The 16,722-nt window shown below is 42.9% G+C and overlaps 1 protein-coding gene across 6 annotated transcripts in view; it reads right to left on the bottom strand.

The window, feature by feature from the left end:
• The window catches only part of dennd5b (DENN/MADD domain containing 5B), a 275,753-nt gene that overhangs the window by 23,267 nt on the left and 235,764 nt on the right, over nucleotides 1-16,722 (bottom strand). For all 6 annotated transcript variants that reach the window (XM_073058989.1, XM_073058990.1, XM_073058991.1 and 3 more), the window contains 6 exons: nucleotides 16,526-16,657; nucleotides 13,639-13,791; nucleotides 13,137-13,215; nucleotides 11,817-11,898; nucleotides 9,653-9,781; nucleotides 5,009-5,130 (listed from right to left, as the gene is read on the bottom strand). In XM_073058989.1, the coding sequence (XP_072915090.1) occupies nucleotides 5,009-5,130; nucleotides 9,653-9,781; nucleotides 11,817-11,898; nucleotides 13,137-13,215; nucleotides 13,639-13,791; nucleotides 16,526-16,657 (697 nt within the window). The remainder of the gene's footprint in view (nucleotides 1-5,008; nucleotides 5,131-9,652; nucleotides 9,782-11,816; nucleotides 11,899-13,136; nucleotides 13,216-13,638; nucleotides 13,792-16,525; nucleotides 16,658-16,722) is intronic.

Below are 16,722 nucleotides of genomic sequence, written 5' to 3'. Positions count from 1 at the left end.
CAGAGAAGCCTTTCAGCTGTGGAAACAATCCAACACCTTAAACGCCCTCTCAAAGGAATGCAGGAAGACACTGGCACCCACCACTTTCAGTAAGAGCAGAAAAGTTCCTCCAGCCCAAAGTTTCAAACAACTGCTCAAAAACAGATTGTCAGTCCTGAGAATATGAAGTCAAAGATCAACTTATCCACAAGGCTCCCTAAGCGTTAAAGTTCAAAGTAAATTTATTATCAAAGTATGTTTACATCACCATATACTACTCTGAGATTCATTTTCTTGCAGGTATAGACAGAATCAATGGAAAACTGCACAAAGACTGACCGACAACCAATCTGCAAAAGAAGACAAACTGTGCCAAAAATAAATAATACTGAGAACATGAGTTGTAGAGTCTTTGAAAGTGAGTCGATAGGTTGTGGAATCAGTTCAGGGTTGAGGTGAGTGAACCACACTGGTTCAGGACCTTGATGTTTGAAAAGTAATGATTATTCCTGAACCTGGTGGTGTGGGACCTAAGGCTCCTGTACCTCCCGGATGGCAGCAGCAAGAATAGAGCATGGCCTGGATGCTGGGGGTTCTTGACGATGGATGCTGCTTTCTTGTGACAGTGCTCCTTGTAATGTGCTCATTGGTGGGGTTCTTTGCCTGTGATGGAATGGGCAGTGTCCACCACTTCTCCGTTCATGGGGATTGGTGTTCCCATACCAGGCCATGATGCAACCAGCCAGGATACTTTCCACTGTACATCCATAGAAGTTCGTCAAAGATTTAGATGACATGCCAAATCTGGGTAAACTTCTGAGACAGTGGAGGTATTCTTGTGCCTTCTCGGAGACCAGCTTTCCACTTTCACCTTTCAGTAACAGTATGGTTTTTCTTGTCCTGTCCAATTCCCATATCCAAAGTGGCAGCTTAATGATTGCTGCTGTCAAAGGGAGTGAGGTAAATATTTGTTCATACTGTACAGATGAATTACTATGATTTTGTTGGACATGCATTTAAGGTGAGGGTGGGGGAAGTTTAAAGGATATGTGTGGGGCAAGCTTTTATTTACACAGATGTGGGCAGGTGTCTGGAACAGGCTCCCAGGGGTGGTGGTGGACACAGATGATAATGACAATTGACATGAATAAGCGGGGAGTGGAAGCACATGAACCATATACAGGCAGAATATACCATATACTGTGCTGTACTAATTTATGTCCTATCAAATGTTAAGGAACCTGATCCTTTCTCTTGTCAAAGTTCCCCTGCTAATTCAGATTTGACTGTGTGTACAGCTGTGGTTTGGATTGTTCAAGAAAAATTTAAAAAAATTACTATTTTATTTTGCAATAGGAAAGCAAATCTAGCTGGAGTTATTGAAAGGTGGAACTCAGAGGGTCAGGCGCATCTACAAAGGGAAATGGACGGTCAAGATTTTGGTTAGCTGCAATACTGAACTGTCTGTTGCCCTCCATAGACGTTGCCTGACCTACTGAGTGCCTCCAGCACTTTGTCTCTTGCTCCTTATTTCAGCACCTGTAGTCTCCTGTGTTTAAAAGGTGCAATCTAATTCGGTTTGCTCCAGCGAGGGGAGATACTGCAGCCAATTTGTACACAATAACCTCCGGCAGACAGTGAGTTATAGTGACCATATCCATCTGTTCTGCTAAGTGTTGGTTGAGGGGCTTCACCAAGAAGGGAGACAAAGCAGACTGTGGTAACCACAGAGGGGTCTCCCTGCCATATGCTGCAGAAGAAGTCACAATTAATGTCCTCCTGTTGGCCAAAGATCTGCTCCCTAAATTGCAGTATGTTTTCCCTCCATCTAGGGGCATAATAGATTTGTTCTGTACGATGCATTATCTCTGAGGGCAATAGAACATAAGAAAGCAAGAAATAGGAGCAGGAGGCGGCCATCTGGCCTGTCGAGTCTGCTTCACCATTTAATAAGTTAATGGCTGATCTGGCCTTGGACTCAGCTCCACCTACCTGCCTTTTCACCATTACTCTCAATGTCCTTATTGTCCTTAATGTCCTCTGCGTAGCAGCAATCTGCAATCTATTGCCATTCAGATAATGATCTGATCTTCTATTTTTCTTTCCAAAGCGGGTGACCTCGAATTTACCAATGTCATACTCCATCTGCCAGACCCTTGCCCATCACTTGATCTATCTATATCTCTCTGCGGACTCTCCACATCCTCTGCATAATTTATCTTTCCATACAATTTAGTGTCATCAGTAAATGTAGATATGCTACTCTCAGCACCTTCTTCCAAATTATTAACATATATTGTGAACTGTTGTGGGCCCAGCACTGACCCTTGCAGAATTCTGCTCACCACTGAATGCCAACAAGAGAAACATCCATTTATCCTAACTCTTTGCCTTCTATTGGTTAACTAATCCTTTATCCATGCTAATACATTAACTCCAACTCTATGCATCCTTACCTTATGGATAAGTCTTTTATGCAGCACCTTATTGAATGCCTTCTGGAAATCCAACTATACAACATCCCCCTGTTCCCCTCTGTCCACTGCACTCATGATATCCTCAAAGAACTCCAGTAAGGTTGTCAAACAGGAACTGCCTTCATGAATCCATGCTCTGCTGCCTGATGGAACCACTTCTATCCAGATGTCTCACTATTTCTTCCTTAATGACAATGCCTACCATTTTCCCGAAATTAAGCCAACTGATTGAGTTAACCTGACTATTGCCTACATCTACTTTTAAACAGTGGTGTGACATTCAGTGTCTTACAATCCACTGGGACTTGCCCAGAGTCCAGAGAATTTTGGTAAATTATCACAAATGCATTTACTATAATTCCTGCCACTGCTTCCATTACCATGAGATGCATCACATCAGGAGCAGGGGACATAACCACCTTTAGGCTCACTAGTTTGCTCATCACTAACTCTTCAGTGATAGAAATTGTATCGAGGTCCAAAAAAGGCTTGAGCATTTCCACCTTCTCATCTTCCAATGCACCCACATCACCCTTTTCTAGTTTATGTAATGATGAAAACTTTTATTATCTGTCTTTACATTCTGTGCTAGAGGAATCAGTCTCATCTACAGTACTTTTAAAATATGGGGTAAGAAATGCCTTGCTGATAAACCTTTCTCACTTACTTTCTTTAAAATTCCTTTCTAACAGGCAGCTGAATTTCACCATACTTTTGTCTTACAGTTCACTCCGCCACAGTGCTGCTTCGAACATAAACACTCCAATCTCACCCCCCCCCCCACCCCATATCCGAGAAAGGGTCACTGGCCCAAAATGTTCACTGGTTTCCCTTTCCACGGATGTTCCTTCATTTGTTGAATTCTTCGATCATTTCTGTTACTGTATCTGACAAGAATGGTCCCTGAAAAAAAATGCTTCTGTGCATCTCAGCAGGCATCTCCCAGCGACAGCAGGTATGAAATTCAAGACCTCAACCACAGCGGCAGTAAACGCTGCCCTCCTGCATGCTTCTGAGACATGGCCCATCCAGAACAAGGTAGTTCACAGCACTGAAGAGAGATACAACTCTGCTGTCTCCACAAGTCCTTTAGTAGGAGAAGGGAACCAATACTAGAGTCTCCTCCCAGCTCAGTTCCCTCAACACTGATACCTTAACCATGCTTATACTGCTTTGAGGGCGGTGGGGGGGGGGTGGGGCTATAGCTGACAATAGACTCTGAAACAGGCATTGTATTTTGAGCACAGTTGGAATAAGAGATTACTGGGTGGAAAGAGAAAAAAAAGTTTAATGAGGTTCTCAAAGTCTTCTTGCCAAAGTGCAACATCTCACCAACTCATGGCGAATCTGTGGGTGATGACTTTTCAAGGACAGCATTAAGAACCTTGTGTAAGGGGTTTCTTCTTTTATGTTACTGCATATGTAATCAAAATGGCTTCTTTGTTATGCTAACTGGTGAGAGAGTGCTTTCTCTCACAGCTTGTTTGGGTTATAATTACTGATGATGAGAATTGTATTCATTTGTTAACTAATTGGGATAGAGGTTGTTCTTCCTTGTGGGTCTGTAAGCTAGTGTTGGGCGGACTTTGGGGGAGACGGCGCGAGGGGATTAGAGGGAGAAGATGTGATGTTGTAAGCTGGGCGATGGAACAGCCCCGAGCAGGGGTCCGAGGCCCAGGGTTTTCGGCACGGAGAGGAGACGAGGACAGATTTGTGTGGAGCGTCTGGTCAACCATCGTGGTTGGTCCCAGGCGGCGGGTTGAGGAGGTCGGAGGGGATCAAATGGTGGCAAGAAGACTTTGTTAACTGAGCTTCAACGGTTATGCATTAAGTGGTTTGGACTTTGATAAGTTTGGCACTTGACTTTTACTTTTCCTTTTATATTGTATCTCTATTAAGTATATAGTTCCAATAAGAGCTATAAAGTGTAATCCTTTAATCGCATATGGTGTACTGTCTGTTATTGGGCTTGGTGGGGACATCACACAGCGTCTACACAAGCTGATTACCCAGTTTGGCGGGGCCGAAGGCTGCTCCCCCTAGACGGAAGCAGGCTGAGCGAGCCTGAGGCTTACCAGGGGCTACACTTGAGTACATTCAAGTTCGAGCATACAGAAGCCCAATGTAAATGGCAGGAAGAGTAGACTGCCTCAGTTATTCACCCATCAATCAACTTGACCCAGTGTGGCTGAGTCTGGGGAATCCCATATTAGCCTTTTCTGCTACCTCAGAAACAGACTGGAAACAAGTTATCTCAACCACAAAGTGCTGTTTGGAAAAAAGAACTTGATTGTTGGCCAGGGCATCAGGAGCAACCTCTTTGAGCAATGTCACCACCTTACACCATCTGAGAGACTAGGTAAGGTGTCCATTTGCAGTCTTACTAGAAACACTATGATAAAGCATCAATCCATCAGCACGTGTGTCAGGCTGAAATGTTACGCCCATATCTCTGTACTATTGAATGTACTACCACATCTTTCCGGAATGTAAACCATTTGGTTCCCAAAATGGGATTATTTTCAGTCCAGATGTGCATTGTTTCCACTTACTGATGGTTGTGAACACACTGGTAAAGCAGAAGTAGTCCACAGCATTGAGCGACAGCAGGTGATAGAGGAATTGTTCCTTTTCCTCTTCACAGCGTAGGAAGGCGTAACGCTTGTATAGCTTCCTGTTGAGAGGAAATGTAGACATTCAACACCAACTGAATAATTAACTCCTCTGATTGCAGGCCGATTAAGCTATCCAGAGTTCCTCCAGTGTAGCGCAATGGCCCAACATGATTCAATAGAACACTCAGACAAAATTTGCATCCACACAAGTAACCAATAGGTCAGTCAAAGAAATTGAGAGAAATAGTCATACTGAATGGAAACAGGCTCATCGTCCCACTGAGTTCACTTTAACTATCAAATGCTTATATACACTAATTCAACACTGATTCCATTTTATTCTCCCCGCAATCCTATCAACTCCCTGTCCAGGTTTACAAACTAGGAACAATTTATAGTGGTCAATTAAACTACTAAGCCACATGTCCTTGGAACATGGGACATTTGTCACAGGGAAACAGATTTCACTCAGAGAGGACTGTTACTCTAATAGTTACCACCTCTCAACCATCAAGCTCTTGAACCAAAGGAGATAACTTCACTCAATTTCGTTTGCCCCATCATTGAAATCTTCCCACAACCTATGGACTCAATTTCAAGGACTCTTCATCGCATGTTCTTGATATTTATTGCTGATTTATTATTATTATTTCTTTCTTTTTGTATCTGCACAGTTTGTTGTATTTTTTACACTGGTTCAATGCCCAAGTTGCTATGGACTTCCACTGATTCAATTATGGTTATTATTCTATTACAGATTTATTGAGTATGCTGGAAAGAACATGAATCTCAGGGTTGTATATAGTGACATATATGTGCTTTGATAATAAATTTACTTTGAACTTTGAACTGAGGAACAGGATTGAATCTGGGTCACTGTAGTTCTGAGAGAGCCGCTGTACTAACTGCCACTGTGCTGGCCCAAAGGGAGCAGACAGAACGAATGAGGGTTAGGGATGGAATTTAATGGTAGAGTAGTTGGAAATGTTAAAGCTGTAGAGATACAGGGAGAGAAAGGGTAAAGATTGGATGGGGTTTGAAATTAACTTGGAACAATATTGTGCTTATAATTTACATGGATCAATTAAAGATTAAAAAATATACAAAAAAAAACCTCACATCTTCACACTCCCATTTCTCTGTTCTCACATCAGTAATTGCAGTTTACCCTCAAATGTATGAATAGCGTTATGCAGGACAAGGAGAAGAGCAATAATACATACACGAGTCAGTATTCACATTCTTGTGTGCTGATAATGAACTGTGTGTCGTATATACCATCATTTTTGAGATTATATGGAATGATCAAAAACATCGGGTTAGTGAAATTTGGATTTCAATGAGATAAACTGTGGAAATGAAATCATTTGTAAATGTAAGTGAGTCTGTAATCTTGACAACTAAAACCTCCTTATTCTACAGTTTATAACCTCCAGTCACTTTTCTGAATGGCTCAGGACTAGAGGAAGAAAGATCGAGGATGGAGTGAATAGAAAATGAGTAAATCAGTACATGGGGATGTGCAAACTGGGAGCAAGCAAGGGCACAGACTGCCTCCAGTATTCACTTAAAGAACACTGAGTAACGCAGGGAGTCCTTATGTTTGCACTGTAATGCTAAACACTTACAGGTGTTTTCCTCCAGGATCTAGTAAGGTGAAATTCCCATTTGCTCTTTGTTAAGTATTGAGGTGATACCTAATTTGCCGTTTAACAGGTTTAATTTTGCATGATGCAGGGTAAACTGAGGTGGGGGTGTATTTCCCAGATTTTAGGTCCACAGTGAATGAACACCTTGAAAGAACAGAATCTGGCAAATGAGGCTGGGAAAAATTATATTTGCAAACAGGTTTTTATTCAGCCAATGAGTGCAAGCCAGAGATTGTCATACAAGCAATTTTCAAAAGGAGGTGACCCAGGACTGTGGACAACCTTTACAGCAAGTTAACAGTCACACTGAAAATGGAGATATTCTCTTAAGTGTCAAGACTGTTGTCTGCTATCCGTATTAGTGATTTAGATGAGAATGTCGGTGACATGCTTAATAAGCTTGCAGATGGCACCAACATTGGTGGTGTAGTGGACCATAAAGAAGGTTGTTTAAGATTATTACAAAAAGTGGGCCAAGTTCTGTACTCACTGTACACCCATGATTGTGTAGCCAAGTTTCCACTGAACTCAATATATAAGTTTGCTGATGACACCACAATTGTAGGCCGTATCTTGGGTAATGATGAGTCTGGGTACAGAGAGGAAATTAAGAACCTGGTGGCATGGTGTGAAGACAATAACCTATCCCTCAACGTTAGCAAGACGAAGGAATTGGTTGTTGACTTCAGAAGGAGTAGCGGACCGCATGACCCCATCTACATCGGTGGTGCACAGGTGGAACAGGTCAAAAGCTTTAAGTTCCTCGGGGTGAATATCACAAATGACCTGACTTGGTCTAACCAAGCAGAGTCCACTGCCAAGAAGGACCACCAACGCCTTTACTTCCTGAGAAAGCTGAAGAAATTTGGCCTGTCCCCTAAATCTCTCACTATTTTTTATAGATGCACCGTAGAAAGCATTCTTCTCGAGTGCATCACAACCTGGTATGGAAGTTGTCTTGTCCAAGACCGGGAGAAGATGCGGAAGATCGTGAACACAGCCCAGCACATCACCCAATCTTCCGTCCTTGGACTCACTTTACACTGCACGCTGTCGGAGCAGTGCTGCCAGGATAATCAAGGACACGACCCATCCAGCCAACACACTTTTTGTCCCTCTTCCCTCTGGGAGAAGGTTCAGGAGCTTGAAGACTCGTACGGCCAGATTTGGGAACAGCTTCTTTCCAACTGTGATAAGACTGCTGAATGGATCCTGACCCGGATCTGGGCCATACCTTCCAAATATCCGGACCCGACTTGCACTACCTTACTTTCCCTTTTCTATTTTCTAATTATGATTTATAATTTAAATCTTTATTATATTTACAAGCATTTGTACTTCGATTTGTACAAACGTGTACTTCAGGGAGTGCAAAACGCAGAATCAAATGTCGCTGTGATGATTGTACGCTCTAGTATCAATTGTATGGTGACAATAAAGTAAAGTAAAGGAGTGGCAGATAGAATTTAATTTGGACAAATATGAAGTGTTGCAGTTTGTTAACTTTAACCAGCGTAGGACATACACAGGGCCCTAGGGAGAGTTGTAGAACAGGAAGGCTTAGGAATACAGACACATAGTTCCAGGAAAAATGTGGTCAGGTCAGCAAATGAAGCATTTGGCATGATTTCCTTCATTGGTTACAGCACTGAGTACAGGAGCTGGGATGTCATGTTACAACTGAACAAATTATTGGTGATCCTGACACAGTGATGTCAAGAAAACAACCTCTCCCTCAATGTCACAAAACAAAGGAGCTGGTTGTGAACTACAGGAGGAATAGAGATAGGCTAACCCCTTTTGACATCAATGGATCTGGGGTTCAGAGGGTGAACGGCTTTAAGTTCCTTGGCATATACATCACTGAGAATCTCACGTGGTCTGTACAGACTGGCTGTGTGATGAAAAAGGCACAACAGCACCTCTTTTACCTCAGACAGTTGAAGAAGTTTGGTATGGGCCCCCACATCTTAAGAACTTTCTACAGGGGCACAATTGAGAGCATCCTGACTGGCTGCCTCACTGCCAGGTATAGAAACTGTACTTCCCTCAATTGCAGGATACTGCAGAGAGTGGTGCAGACAGCCCAGTGCTTCTGTAGAAGTGAACCTCCCAATATTCAGGACATTTACAAAGACGGGTGTGTAAAAAGGGCCTGAAGAATCATTGGGGACCCGAGTCAGCTACCATTTGGCATAAAAGCCAGGACCAACAGGCTCTGAGACAGCTTCTTCCACCTGGCCATCAGACAATTCATGCTGATACATTTGTATTTCTATGTTATATTGACTGTCCTGTTGTACATACTATTTATCATAAATTACTATAAATTGCACATTGCACATTTAGACAGAGACGTAACATAAAGATTTTTACTCCTCATGTATATGAAGGATGTAAGAAATAAAGTCAATTCAATTCAGCTTCGAGTATTGTGAGCAATACTGGTTGCCCAGCAATAGGAAGGGTGCCATTAAGCTGGAAAGGATGCAGAAAAGATTCATAAGGATATTACTGTGATTGGAGGGCTTGACTGATTTATAAAGGGAGGCTCAAATGGCAGGGACTTTTTTCCCTGGTATATAGGAGGGTGAAGGGTGACCTCATCGAGATATTTCAGATCATGAGAGGAGTAGACCAGATGTATGGTCACCATCTTTATCCCAGGGTGTCTAAAACTCGAGGGCATATCTGGAGTAAGGGAAAAGATTAAAAAGGGATGTATGTAAGGGGCAACTAGTGGGTGTATGGAATGAGTTACCAAATACTGACTAGCTCAGGTAGACAACTTGGTTGGCAAGGACAAGTTGGGCCAAAGGGCCTGTTTCCATGCAGTATAGCTTTATGCGACTAAAGAAATTCAAATATTTGCAGTAAAACCCTCAGTTTACATATTCAACCAGTTAAACAGAAATCAATCCCATAAACTTACTTGATGAGATTCTGGTTGAAGAGCAGTTGCTTGAGCTGCTGAGAAAGGACCTTCTTTTCAAGGGAGAGCCGAATCCACGCCCGGGCACGGCCAACATCGGTCTTGATCTCACTCATCTGCTGGACATGTCTGAAAGATTAAGTGACATCAGTGTTTTTAAAGGAATCGCCTTCCCTCTTCTCCTCCTGCCTCATTCAGAAGAGTTTTGCATTTCTGCATCTGGAGATTGTGATTGGGCAGGCAAATCAGACAGCGTGTAGCTGGTGGTGACTGAGTCAGGAGAAGGTGGGTTCAAATCCTGTTCAGGACACGTACTCTGGACATACTCCAGCGTTGTTGGATATATATTCCATATATTAGACAAGATGTCTAATTGTAAATTGTCCCTCTCAGACAGATGTAAAAGTTCTCCCTGCACAACTCACGATGATTGGGTCAGCTCTCCTATCGATACTTCTTCCTACCACATTGTTTGTAAGTACATCGCTGACTGTAAATCATCTTGAAGCATTCTGATTACATGAACGGTGCTATAAAAATGCAAATCTTTTTTTCATTAAACAGATGGTGAAGTACCACCTGCTGAATTATTTATAACGTGTTGACATGAAATTGCCTGTTATGTCAATTATCAGCAAAGGCTGTTGAGGTTTAATGGCCATTTGAATCAGGCCATATAAATAACATGCAGACCGGTCTTCACGGCTGCAGCCTGTTTTTTTCCACAGTGATCTTATGGTTACCCCAGTATAAAGTAAGATGGCACATTTAATAGCAAAGGCAATAAAAATGATTGCCAACAACATCTGCAGAGGGTGGGGGAAAAGGATCTGAATAACGCAGACTTTGCCTGATGCAGGGAAACAACATAATCAAACCGAGGCACTGGGAGAATATGCCGAACCAACTGACTAGAACACCGAGTGTGCAATTATCAGGAAGATTAATCAGACTAGGATCCTTCTCCAGAGAGAAGCGGTTTCAAAATGATTGGCAATCTGTTTGTTAAGAGACATTTTCTTGTGGAGGGAGAAGATCGAAAATGGAAGCCATTAATAAGAAATTCTGGAGACACTTCCTCTCTTGGGTTGATGGGAATTTGCAATCTCCAATGGCAAAGTGACCGAGGGAATACTATAGCTAGATTTAAAGGGACAATTGATAAATTCAGGAATGAGAAAGGAATAGAAGGATTCACCATTCTGGCATCATTGTGTAGGTTCACAAGCAGCAGAGCTAACAGCTTGGTCCAGTCCAGTAGCCTTTTCGAATACTGTGATCCCTGCTTAATTCTTCTCTGCTGTATACATGTACCGGTTAGTACATCAAATTTGCCACATTACAGTATACAGGGTAATTCAGTTCTAAAACTGAATTAAAAGTACTTCTGGTGGTGTATGTCCGAATGTCAGCACATGTGTGATAACAAGATAATGATCAATGCTTTGCAAAATACACTCAGTGGCTACTTTATCCAGACAGGAGTGGAACCTGGTGTGGCCTTCTGCCGCTGGGACCTATCCACTTCAAGGTTCAATGTGTTGTTTGTTCTGTGGTGCTCTTCAGCACACAAATGTTGTAATGCGTGGCTATTTGTCGCTTTCCTGTCAGCTTCAACCAGTCTGGCCGGTTGTTAACAAGGCCATTTTTGCCCACAGAAGTGCGGCTCATTGGATTTTTTTTATTGCACCATACTCTGTAAACTCGAAGGACTGCTATGTGTGAAAATCTCACGAGATTAGCAATTTCTGAGATATTCAAACCATCCAACAATCATTCCACGGACAAAGTCAATTAGATCACATTTCCTCCCAATTCTGATGTTTGGTCTGAACAACAATTGAACCTCATGACCATGTCTGCATACTTTTATGCATTGAGTTGCTGCCACATGATTGGCTGATTAGATATTTGCATTAATGAACAGGTGTACCTAACAAAGTGGCCACTGAGTGTACGTCTTCTTTCACACATGGGTTATTTGTCAAACTTTATGTATGTATAGTTTTTCATAAATTATATTGTTTTTCCTTATTTTCCTGCAAATGCCTGAAAGAAAATGAATCTCAAGGTAGTAGATAGTGACATATATGTACTATGATGATAAGTTTACTTGACTTCTGATTTTGACTTTGATGTGCAAAGACCCACAGTCACACTGTACCTCATGTCCTGGATGAGAGAAACCTTGAGGGTTGGCAAGATCAGTCCTGACTCCGATTTTCGCCGTTCTGACCCAGCCATAACTGTGGGAACATTATGAAAACCAGAAGGCAGTAGGCTCAGTGAGGGATTCAAAAACAACCATATACCATTTATAACATATATTGCTTCCTGGTTATTGTATAAAGATTTTAGTGAAGAGCCATTAATGATTAAATGGGGGGTAGTTTCAGCTTTAGGTTATCGATGTGCCTGAGTCTCCACAAGTCAAAGGTTTAATCTTCACAATGCTGCCAGGGAGGGGGTCCTGTGACAATAGCTCCAAGATGGGTCTGAAAACACTTCAGTGTTGCAAAGAAACTCAACAGGCCAGGCACCATCTCTAAAGGGAAATGGACTGTTTCTGTTTTGGGTTGAGATGCCTCCACAGATGCTGCCTGACCCATTGAGTTGCTCCAGCATCTGCTGTCTGTTGCACATGCATCACCATGAATGTGGGGTCTGTAACACCAGCCAAACTTTCTCTCCATGATGGAGGAGGGGTGGCCTTAGTATTCGGTCTTCGAGCTGGGCAGAGCGTGAGGCAATTCGACTGAATGACACTGTTGGTCAATCTCTGTTCCTCAGCTCACCACAGCCCCAGACAAGAAGTGAGAAACTCCGGTACATTGGAATCCTCAAATTCAAAGTCAATCATTCCTCATAAAAGAGGCTACATTCGTCACATGTCAATCCTTCAATTATTCATACGCTGCATCCAAAATGTAATTTCTGAACTTCTAATTTGCATTTCAATGAATCACTACTAGCTGTCTGTGAGTGTTTCCCTGCGGGTATTTATAGACCGGCAATTCATTCACTGAAATGGTATTTCCACACATTAATTTTGAATTTTCCCCCTGCTTCTTTGGATCAACCAGAAACACAAATGGAATCCTAAAACAGTAATCATATCACTGCATTATCCGTGCAAGAGCATATCAATAAAATTGCTCCTCATTTATCTGGCCCCTCGATCATTGTTGTCACTCCCTTTTGTGTCCTTTCAAAAGAGGCTATAATCTCCCTGTCCTGTGGGAACGAGAATCATAAACAGTTTTCCAAGAGTGATGCTTCAGTGATTTAATCGGAGGCCGAATGCTTCGCTATTTCTGTACAATGCTGAATGCAAATGCACCCTACGTTGAACACTGTTATAGCTTCGATTGTAAGATTAAACAGAAGCCACTGACTCCCCCAACACCACCTTCTGCAACCCCATACCTCTATTCCTAAATATTCTTCAAGAATAGCGTCCTCTTACAAACAGGCATCTGCTCACCTGGGGTCTCGACAGTTGCTTCCCGCTTCTCCTCGCACTCCTGATAATGCATCAGGTGGGACCAGAGAGCCGATTTCCCCTGAGATGATAGATAAAACAAAAGGACAGCTCTGAACAAAATGCAGAATGCTGGTAAAACTCAGTGGGTCAGGCAGTAACTACAGAGGCAAGAAAGCTCAGTCAAAGTTTTGGGTCTAGAACTTGCATTAGGACTGGGACGGAAGGGGAAAGATTGTCAGTAGACAATCTTTGTTGAGGAAAGGCACGTGATAATAAATGGCACCGAGTCGTGGTAAGTCCATTATTCAGAAGAGGAACAGCAGTAGAAACTACAGAGGGAGAAAAGCACGAGAAAGACTCATGGATAGCCTGCTGTAGAGAGGAGGCAAACACCTTCACAGACCAGCAGAGTTATCCACGGAGGATGCTAGCTCCACACCAGGTGAGCTCACACAGTGGGATATAGCCTGGGGCAGGTCACAGCCTCTTCTGAAGGACTCACCTGTTTGATGAGCAGCCCATGACTCCAGATTCTCTCCAGCAGGTCACACAAACTTGCAATCAAGGTGTTCTCCTCCAAGCCAGTGATGTTGGCCTCTCCGTGTCCCAGCTCCACTGCCTCGTGTCCCATCTTCTCCACCAGCATTCGCTTGGTCTGCAATGCAGTATGTGGCAATGAATTCAAACCATCCCACCTTTACTGAACAACCTGTGCTTAATTGCCAACAGACATATATAATTCAACTGATTTTTTTTTTAAGCATGTCGCACCAGACAGTCAGCCATTCTTGTCTGGTGCGTGATGTCAGGATTGGTCTCCTTTTGATTAACCGGGTCAAGATATGAACGTTCCTGAAGCCGAACGTTTTTTACGAGGCCGAATGGCTAGCTTGACGCTCAACCCAGCACGGATGGAAAACGTGCTCAGGATGGCCCAACTTGGATTCAAACTCGGGAGCCTTCGCTCCAGATCCGGCGCTGATGCCATTGCGCCACCAGCCAGCCAATTCAACTGGTGAACCTGAGCTAATCTTTCCTTGGCTCGGTGGACAAGTGATGGTGATGCCTTGCTCAGCCATCAAGACCACTTTCATTTCCATAGCAACTGTCTGATTCACAACATGCCTTACTGCAGATTACAGTGACTGAAGAGCTTGTGAAATGAGGTCACTGCTGTGGTACAGGGATCATCTGGGACATATGAACCATGATCCCATAAATAACAATGCAAGGATTCACTTCTGTGATGTCAATTGAGAAGTAAGTGTTTTCCAGGCTTCAGGTCTTGGGTAGGTGGCATCCCTTCCCTGGACAAATTCTTGTCCATGCAGTGACAGGGTTGACTTGTGTTTAAGTCGCACACCATCTTGGTAAGCTGGTGAGGCAGCAGCTCAGTGTGAAGTTGGTTGGCCATTTTTTTCCCTCACAGGACATCTTACCCAAGCATCCAACTGATTGATCCAAGTCCTGAGTACATACAGGGCAGTTTGTCTCTACTCTGACTTCATTAAGGTTCATCCATTTATCACAAAGAGAGACTCCAGATCAAACAGAATGGAAGCCTCAGCACCCCTGGTCACAATTAACCGCATTCAAGCTCAACAGAACCGTGCCAATTAGCCCCCTGAAAATGATCCAACAATTTCTTAGACATAGAATGCCACTTACCAACTGTAGATCCAGAACCTCTCATACCCTTGACCAGCAATAAAGTTGCTCAGTCTGAAATTGTTAATGAATCTATCAAAAAGGTGTTGAGAATGGGGGAAAGATCTTTGGGTGTGGCACTTTGTGTGCAGAATCCAGATGTTTATCTGTTTGTATGGAGAGCTCTTCAACTTCTTCCCATGAATATTCTGACTTGAACTTTAAGATTGTTCCAAAGCTCCCTTGATATAAAACCCCTTCCATTTAGCCTGCCACCTCAATTAGTTTACCCCCTATCACCTCAAATCAGTTTGCCCTCTATCATTTTCACAACTGGCAATAAAAAAAACGGGTCTATTATGTTAACCCACTTAGCCCCAAAATTATTTTGCAGCTTCTTCGTTGTAAAGCCCAATGCAGGACATCCCAAGTAATGAACAGGTTTTGTATTTACATGCCTGGAAGCAAATATTGCTGAGAATTTGGAAAATCCACAAAACAACTTAGTATGTTAATTATTCCTCCTCAGTACTGTAACAAATAGCATCAAAAATGCACAAGACTGAAAAGAAAGAACTATTCTTTCTTATCAGAGGGGCAGGTAGTGTTGAGGAAACAGGGAGTCTGTAGGAGGATTTAGACAGATCGAGAGAATGGGCAAAGAAGTGGCATATGGAGTGTAGTGTAGGGAAGTATATGGTCATGCACTTGAAAAATAAAAAAACAGAGGTGCAAAGGGGCTTGGGAGTGCTATTGCAGGATTCCCTAAAGGTTAACTTGCAGGTTGAGTCAGTGGTAAGGAAGGGAAATGCAATGTTAACATTCATTTCAAGAGGACTAGAATATGAGAAAAAGGATGTGTAATGCTGAGGCTTTGGTCAGGCTGCACTTGGGAGTAATGTGAGCAGTTTTGGACCTCTTATCGAAGAAAAGACGTACTGGCATTGGAGAAAATCCAGAGGAAGTTAACAAGAATGATTCCAGGAATAAAAGGATTAACATATAAAGAGCGTTTAATGGCTCTGGGACTGTACTCACTGGAGTTTAGAAGAATGGGGTCAGGGCCGATCTCATTGAAACCTATTGAATATTGAAAGGTCTGAATAGAGTGGATGTGTCTAGGACCAGAGGGCACAAGCCTCAGAATAGAAGGATGTCTGTTTAGCACAGAGATGAGGAGGAACTTTTGTTAGCCAGAGGGTAGTGAATCTGTTGAATTCATTGCCACAGATGGCTGTGGAGACCAAGTCATTGTGTATATTTAAAGCACAGGTTGATAGGTTCATGATTAGTCAGGGTGTCAAAGCATACGGGGAGAATGCAGGAGAATGGGATTGAGAGGGATAATAAATCAGCCATTGTGAAATGACGGAGCTGACTCGATGGGCCTGTCTTATAGTCCACTCCTCAACTGGAAGTGGTCTTTTCCCCAGAGCCCAAAAGAGGTTGACTCATGCCCATCTCTAGGTAGGGGCGTATGTTGATGGCTAACCTTCCAGAGTGGCAACAGAGAGCTCCCAGGTCTTGGTTGCAAGAAACCCCAAGCATATTCACAGACAAACTGATTAGATCCCCAGTTCCTCTAGAGACCTCTTTTCCAAGGGCTTTGACATCAGTTGAAGATAACAACCCTGCAAAAATCCCAAGATTGCAGTGGGCAAGAAAACAATGCACTGATATCATCTGCTCCAACTCCCTTCCTTCCATGTGCAAGTGAGAGAAAAAGAAATGAAAGTGGTTACCTTGATGCGACATTCTTTGAGCAGTCCTTCCACGAACTTCCAGTTGGTCTGTGCAATCACAGCGGGTGACAGATCAGAGAGTTTTGGCTGTCGCAGGCTCTTTCCTAAGCTCCGGGCCTCCTGGATGTATTTCTGTGGATCAGGGAAAATCCATTTAAGGCTACTTTTTCCAAGCATCAAGCATCTGATGAACTTGT

The sequence above is a fragment of the Hemitrygon akajei genome, chromosome 10 (genome assembly GCF_048418815.1).
Source record: "Hemitrygon akajei chromosome 10, sHemAka1.3, whole genome shotgun sequence".
NCBI lineage: Eukaryota > Metazoa > Chordata > Chondrichthyes > Myliobatiformes > Dasyatidae > Hemitrygon > Hemitrygon akajei.
The sequence above is the reverse complement of the archived record's forward strand: the minus strand, read 5'-3'. Positions and strand labels throughout refer to the sequence as shown.